The sequence below is a fragment of the Charadrius vociferus genome, unplaced genomic scaffold (genome assembly GCF_000708025.1).
Source record: "Charadrius vociferus isolate BGI_N301 unplaced genomic scaffold, ASM70802v2 scaffold333, whole genome shotgun sequence".
NCBI classification, from domain to species: Eukaryota; Metazoa; Chordata; class Aves; order Charadriiformes; family Charadriidae; genus Charadrius; species Charadrius vociferus.
Window position 1 is genome coordinate 68,327 of NW_009647682.1, and position 7,503 is coordinate 75,829.

At 53.2% G+C, this 7,503-nt stretch overlaps 1 protein-coding gene across 1 annotated transcript in view; it reads left to right on the forward strand.

Moving 5' to 3' along the window:
- Positions 1-3,570: 3,570 nt before the first annotated feature.
- LOC104283154 (cryptochrome-1-like) overlaps positions 3,571-7,503 on the forward strand; it is a 10,943-nt gene continuing 7,010 nt past the window's right edge. Inside the window, 3 exon segments of the mRNA XM_009881306.1 lie at positions 3,571-3,986; positions 4,962-5,078; positions 6,762-6,909. Coding sequence (XP_009879608.1) covers positions 3,574-3,986; positions 4,962-5,078; positions 6,762-6,909 — 678 coding nt within the window. The 5' untranslated portion in view covers positions 3,571-3,573.

The following is a 7,503-nucleotide window of genomic DNA, read 5'->3' on the forward strand; positions in this document are numbered from 1 at the left end:
ACGGGCTCCCCCTGTGGGGGAAGGGCCGCCCGAGCCCCTGCAGGCGGGTGGTTTTGGGGCTTTTTTCCTGGTGCGACTTAACATGTTATTTTCTTGTATTAAGTGCTATGTATTTATCACCTAAGCTATTAGAACAAGAGGAAATAGTACAGAGGTGTTGGACTGACAGCAGCCTCAGGTCTGGCTCGATGTGGAGACTGGGGTGATGTAACCAAATTAACACAAAAGATTGGGATTCTTCTTAAATCCCAATTGAGGAACTGTTCTCAAGCCTGTCAAGTTAAACAACTTAACGGTGACAATTATTCCGCTTCAGAAGCCCAGACCGCAGTTTCAGAGGGCAGTCGCGAGGCTGCTTTTTCCAGCTGGCCGACATGTGTATTTAAAGCTTTATAATTGCATTACTATCGCTTCCTAAGCGGCCAGGCTTATAGCCAAGGAGAACATCCGTGGTTTGACTTCACTGGGCAACCGAGAGAGCCCGCAGAGGAAATTAAACTGTTAAAAGTTTTCCTTCCCAGCTGCTGGGCTGCGGTCCCTGTGTGCCCCGTCTTGCTGTGCCGGCTGCCGTCCTCCTCCGCACGCAGGAATTACACAAAACCTTAAGTCGCTCAGACCCTCCTTGATGTGGAATCCACCTCGATGCATGTATTTGTGCTATTTAGGAGCATTTAAGCCTGGGCAACTAATTTCCCGATGCTTGTAGGAACAGGATGGTGATGCTTTGATGACCGCTGCGTCCCTCCAGCACATCTTCGCCTGCAAAGAGAAATGCTTCCCAGCAGGAGAGCCGTGATCGGTGCTTGCGTGGCATCCTCTTTTCGGGGTGACGTGTTGTAAAGACCTCAGAGTGTCAGCCAGATAAACCCTCGAGGTAAGGCCCGGTCATCTGATTTGGGTTTTTCCTTGCTTTCCGTCGGGGTGTACCTGTCCCAGAGAGTGGGATGTGTCAGGTGTGAGGTTGTATTTCTGCCTGCGCTGGTTGAGTTTTCGTTGCGCAGATGTAACGCAGACGTGGCAGGGAGTCTGCCTGGCCTTGTTGGGGGAACAGCCTCGAGTCACCAGTTCATGGACAGTTAGAAGACAAATCTTAACGCAGCGTCAATGGACAGACAGTGCCTGCTGCGCCTTCCCACCACCACCACAGAGGGTCTTCCCCCAGGGCTGGAGCGTCCGAGGGTGTCATCCCACCACCTCCTTTCCGACACCGCCCGTCCTTCCCACCCAGTGATGGGTCCCAGCTCCACACCCAGCCCTGATATCCCGTCGACTCCAGGCTCAGTCCCTCCCCAGTGTGCCCCAGCCCCTTTCAGAGCAACCCCCACTCCCCACCAGTCCCCTGTGCTGGGATCCCCAGAGCTGCCCCAAACCCAGGTCCCTTCTAGCCCTGGCCTGGTATCCCCCCTGCGCTGCACTCAGTCCCTCCCAGTCCCTGCCCTGGTGTGTGCCCACTCCCCATGGCCATGTCCTGCTGGCCCTGCAGGGGATGGCACCACTGGAAGAGCTGGACCCCCACCCCCAGGACACCCAGGGCTTGGGGCCATCCCACGGGCTGTGTGGGGCTGGGTGTCCCCAGGCTTGGGCTGATCCCCAGGGGCTATATGGGACCTCAGGTTTGGTGCTGCCCCATCGACTGTATGGGGTACTGGGCTCAGGGACACCCCGTAGGCTATGTGGGGGTGCAGGGCCCCGTAAGTTGTGTCCTGAGATGGCGGTGTTCCCACAGGCTCTATGGGGAGTCTCCCCAGGCTGTGTGGGGCTGCACAGCCCTGGGCTCAGAGCAGTCCTGTAGGCTGTGTAGGGCTGCGAGGCTCCACAGGCTGCCTGGGGCCATGGGACACTGGCTTTGGGGTGACCCTATGGGCTTTATGGGGCCCTGGACTCGGGGTGGCCCTGCAGACGGTGTGGGGGCGCAGGACTTGGGAGCCCCTGACTCGGGGCAGCCCCTCGGTGCGGCCCGCTGGGACGGGGCGTGCTCCTGCCACGGGATGCACGGACTCTTCTGGCATCCTTTTGTTTTGTTTGGTTTTTTTTTTTTTTACCCAAAAGGATCATCTGGGTGCTTCCCCGAGCAGCGGGAGAGTCGCCTTGTTTTTCCTGTTCTCCCGGGACGTGCGGGCAGGGCAGTGCCGGAGCCGGGGCGCAGGGCAGAGCACCCCGCAAAGCCCCAACCCCTGTGCTGGGCCCTGCACGGTGCTGCCCAGTGCTCGCCAGTTCGCAGCGTTCGCTTATCAGGGGGCTGCAGCGGGCTGTGCCACGGCCTGGGAGCGCGACTGGGTTTGTCTACGTGACGCTGATGAGCGTTTTTGGGAACGGGGCAAGTGAGATTGTCTTTTTGGAGGCTGTTGATTGTGGGTTGAGCGGGGACAAGGGGCCGAGTCACCTATTGCAGCCGTTTGGCAGGGTGTGAGCAGAGCAGTTTGGCTGGAAGAGTTGAACTGGATTAGAGAGTATTGTTTGGTTCTTTGCTAATCCCTAATCTCTTAATTCTGGGTGGTAACGCTTGAATCAGAAGCGGGTGTGGACCCACCTCGTAGGCGGGCGCTGAGTGGGAGAGAGCGAGTTGGGGAGACGTCTCTGGGTTTGGTACAAACACAAGGTGGCAGCTGGGCTCATCGTTTCTGAATCTGTCAGCAGCTCCTCAGACTCTGCCCTGAGCTACCCCAGACTGAGAGGCAGGATCTGCCCTCCTCCCTCTCCTCTGAACTCAGCGGAAGCACTTCAAGGGGGAACGAACATGTGCTAATTTCTACATCAGCCCCACCTTAGAAAAAGAGTAGTTTTATGCAGTTATCACCACCCGGCTCTGCTATGGAGGGAGGAGCACTTTTCTCCTGACAGCTAGAGGCACCGTGACATCTCCTGGGGTTAGGAAAGATGGATGAAAACTATGGCAAACCAATGAATTGAGATATTGCTCTCCTGTTCCGGTGTTGGTTGGGCTGCACTTTGCTTTCCCTTCTTTCACCTTGCAGCCTTAACAGGCTTGTTAGTGAGGAAACATGCCGTGTCTTTCCGATGTCTCCTACTGAAATCCAGAAAGGCTTTTTGCTGCCCGAGTGAGGGTTGTATCAGGTCTCTGGTGAGATGAGGGCTCCTGCAGAGCTGTTCTCCCCGCAGCCTGTTGTGTACAAACGGAGGCAGAGCTCTCTGGATCATCTTCTCGCTGTTGACTTACGGAGGAGGGTTTGCTGCTGGCCACATCTGCGGGGTTGTAAAGTGTTTTTGCAGTTAATGGAGCTCTGGCAGCTCTGTCTGTTTTGATTCCTTCCTTCTGGTGAGCGCTATTGGGATGTAATTTAATTTAGGGATTTGATTTAAGGACTGGTGATACAGCTGTGGAATGGTGGGACCTGGCTGAGGAGGCGGAGAAGAGTGGTTTGGTCCTGCTGCTGCTTTTCTCTCTCACAAAAACTTATCAAAAAGCAGAAGAGATTTGCAGTAAAAAGAGCTGAGGGCTGTTTGGAGCTCTGTTTCTAATTATTAATTGACCTTGTTCATTAACAGGGATTGTGTATCCCCAAAGCCAACGATTCCCTTCCTCTCTTAGCAGATCTGGTCAGAAAAGCCGCGATGCAGCATCGCACCATTCATCTTTTCCGGAAGGGACTTCGGCTTCATGACAACCCAACGCTGCTGGCTGCGCTGGAGTCCTCAGAGGCTGTCTACCCCATCTACATCCTGGACAGAAAGTTCCTGACGTCTGTGATGCACCTCGGGGCCCTGCGGTGGCATTTTCTGCTGCAGTCCCTGGAGGATCTCCAGAAAAACTTGTGTCAGCTGGGCTCTTGCTTGCTGGTTATTCAAGGAGAGTACGAGCGTGTTCTCAGGGATCACATCCAGAAATGGAATATCACGCAAGTGACTCTGGATGCGGAGATGGAACCGTTTTACAAGGAAATGGAGGCCAACATACGACGGCTGGGAGAAGAGCTGGGCTTTGAGGTGCTTTCCTTGGTGGGCCACAGTCTGTACGATACCAAACGGTATGTGATTGCCCCAAAGACCAGCCAGGTGTCTCCAGGAAGGTTTATTTTAGATTTAGCAAGCATCAGGGAGAAAAGGCCAAGTATCTTGGTCCTTCTGGATCCTAATGTGTTCCTTTTGAGAAAATCGGACTGACTGAGACGGACTCGGCACTGTTTGCTGGAGAATTTTTGTGTGTTGGAAGTAACAGAAGGGATTTTGGTGGGTTGCAGAGGTGTTAGGATGTTGGGCTGTGATCTGAGCCTAAAGAGTTTGTTAATTTTTTCCTTTTGGGCAGGTTAATTCACTTCAAAACTTGCATTAGTTCAACAGAGTGGAAGAAATTCTTTAACACATTCAATAGGATTTTTATATAATTTTTTTTTGTCAAATTTTTTTTTAATCCTTCTAACAGACTTTCACAGGTGTCACTTTGCACTTGGATCCAAGCTGTTATTCAGAGCTGAAATGACTGAAGATATTGAAATGAAAAAATAATAGAGGGGTCATCAGTAGTAGCTAAACCAGCTTTAACAGTACAGTCCTGGAAGGCCCCAAATTTACATGAATCAACGGATAACTTGCTGTCTTAAATTCAGGCTGTCTGTTTGCACAGGTGATTGCTCACATAGATGAGTTATTTACTGCCTCGAACATGGGGGGTTTTTTTGTGATCCGTGTTGCCTCTGGCAGCCCCGGAGGTGTCCCGCACCTTGTCCTCTGCTGTCTGGGCTATGTCTGGCTGTACAGAGCTGCCCAGTTGAACCCGTGGCTGGTATCCCAGTCCCAATTTTGTTGTCTCAGGTTCCGAGAGACTGCTGTGAGGATGGGTGTCCGTTCACCCAGGGAAGTTTTACTTGGAAAATCTGTAATTTCCACATTCAGTTGGACAAACTGGGGCTGTTCCAGCCTGTGCTGTCACCTTCCTATCTGCTGGCAGCTCCGGCTTCCTTCTTGGTTTGTATTATGGTGAAAAGTGATCTTGTTTTATTTAGGATTTTGGACCTGAACGGTGGGACTCCCCCATTAACATACAAGAGGTTCCTTCACATTCTGTCTCTGCTCGGTGACCCTGAGGTCCCTGTCCGAAACCTTACGGCTGAAGACTTCCAGTAAGTAACAGGTAGCCAGCAGGAAACTGCAGGTCTTTTTTTCTGCCCAAAAGAAGAGCCAGGGCCAAATGATAATGGGGTGTTTTAGCTGTTACGCTGTGTTACTTCTACGTGCAGAGGGTTATTGATTTTATGTACAGGGGGTGTGACACTGCTGTTGGGAGGGGAGAGCAGATGAGAGGTGGCACAGTCCAAAGACTTCAGGCTTTTGCAAGGCACATTGAGACAAACTTTGAAAATGTGTAAAAGTTTTAACAGAGGAATGACTAAGGAATTACAGGTCTCTTTCTCACAGGCACACTCTAGATTCCTCTCAAATCCAGATTTAGGGCAGGAATTGGATGAACCACTGTAGTTTTTCTTACGCAGAAAGTTCAGTGGAACAATCATACTGGTTCCTTTCCGCTTTGAATCTCTCCTCCCCTGTGCTGTATGGGAAGGAGGAACTGAGCTCACGTCTCCCAGAACTTGAGAAGCAGCTCAGAGTCAAGGATGTCTTATGTTTAGCTCTGCGTGAGGAGAGGTCAGTGGTGCAAAGGGAGGTAAGGTTGGGGCAGGAGGGAGCTGGCCACCGGGGATGGGACTCCAGATCCTTGGGACTTCTGTGTCAGGTGCCTCCTGTGTGGCCTCAGCTCCGTGTTGGTAACCTAAGCTTAGGAGCTTAGGTCTTCCCATCTTGGGGGAATCCCATTAATTCCCGAATATTGTCCTCGGGTAGTACCATGATAACACCTGTGTAAATATTGGGATAGATCAGGTCCTATATTTTTTCTTGCACTGTTTTTCTTTTTTTCCCTATTTTCCCTAATTTATTTATTTGCACTTTTTAAATTAATGATGATGAGAGATAAGTGGTTCACGTGCTTCCCAGCAGGCCTCTGTTATGCCAGTGCTCTGAGAGCTGCACTGGCCCCTTCTTCTGTAGGTGTCTGCAGCAGAGCTGAGGTCAGTTTTTCCAGGTAAGCAGAAAGATCTCTATTGATCTTTTGAGTTCGTTCACGGTTTTTGAGACGTCTGCATACCGCTGACACTTCCCCGAACCTCCTCCTCTGTGTTTTACAAGGGGAAAATCCAAACCCTGATGCTCTTCTAGCCTCACGGGGGGAGCCTCGGGGAAGCCTCAGCAGCTGAGGCTGTGGAAGAGATGTGGGGGGGCGGCTCGGAGGCGTGGGCTGGGGGAGCCCCCACCTCGGTTGGGCAGGAGGCCCAGGGAGCTGATCTGCCTCCTTCCCTCCGGAACCTCTCCCCAGAGGCATGGGAGCTGGAGCGGTGGAGGCAGCACCAGCGCCCCATAGTTATGTTTAGAGTCTGAGGAGGCTCTTAGCTCCCTCCCAGGGATGGATGAGACAGCTGGGGGAAGCTGGAGAGGAGTCTTACGGAGCAGATGGGAAGCAAGAGGGATGTCTGAGCTGTGGGGGCTGCAGCCGACTGCTCTGAGCACTGTAATTTGGTGGGTCTGTTCCTCTTCCCCCAGTTCAGGCTAGAATTACCTGGAGTGATCGTAGGACGAGCTCTTTCTTCCCCAAGGAGAGTGCAGTCTGGGGTTTCTGGCTGTGCTTTCTGTTCCCCCGTGCTCTGGCTGTGCCGCGATGGAGGAGATCTTGGCATGTGCAATGGGCAGAGATCTTCCTCCCTCTTCTGGCTCCGGTTCCCTCTTTGAAAGAGGCCTCTCTCTCACATTAGGAGATGTAGGCCCCCTGACCCGGGCCTGGCTGAGTGTTACAGGGTGCCTCTCCCCGTGGATTTGGAGATCCCCCTGGAGAGCCTTTCCCCCTGGAGAGGAGGGGAGACCGAAGGGCTACAGCGCCTGGAGCAACACTTGACTGACCAGGTCAGCCTTGATTTTACGTAGGTGATGGTGGTGGCTTGAGGTGGGCTGGGTTAGTGTCCTCCTTTTATATCTGGTTGTGTCTGGACCTTGAAAAGCTGCTCAGCTGTGGAGTTCTCTTCCAGCTCTAGCTGAGTTTTTCCCCGCTGGGGCTCAGCTCTTGGTAGCCAAGCCCGTCTTGGTGCTGGCCACTTTGAAGCGGACACTTTTCCACTTTATGAAATTGGGAGTGGGTAAAGATCTTCGGTGCGGTGCTGTTGGACCAAGAGAGCCGTTCTCTGTGTTATGAAATCACCCGGCTCTCTGGGGAGAGCAGAGCTTCACAGCACCCGTGGGTGAGAGGTGGCCTTGACGGTGGGCTTGGAGGTGGCCTGTGTATTTGGAGGTCGTGGAGGACAATGGCAGCCTGGTCTCAAGATCACAGAATCACAGAATGGTCAGGGCTGGAAGGGCCCTCTGGAGCTCCCCCAGTGCCACCCCCTGCCAGAGCAGGGGCACCTCCAGCAGTGGCACAGGACGGCGTCCAGGCGGGTTTGGGATGGCTCCAGAGGGGGAGACTCCACCACCTCTCTGGGCAGCCTGTGCCACTGCTCTGCC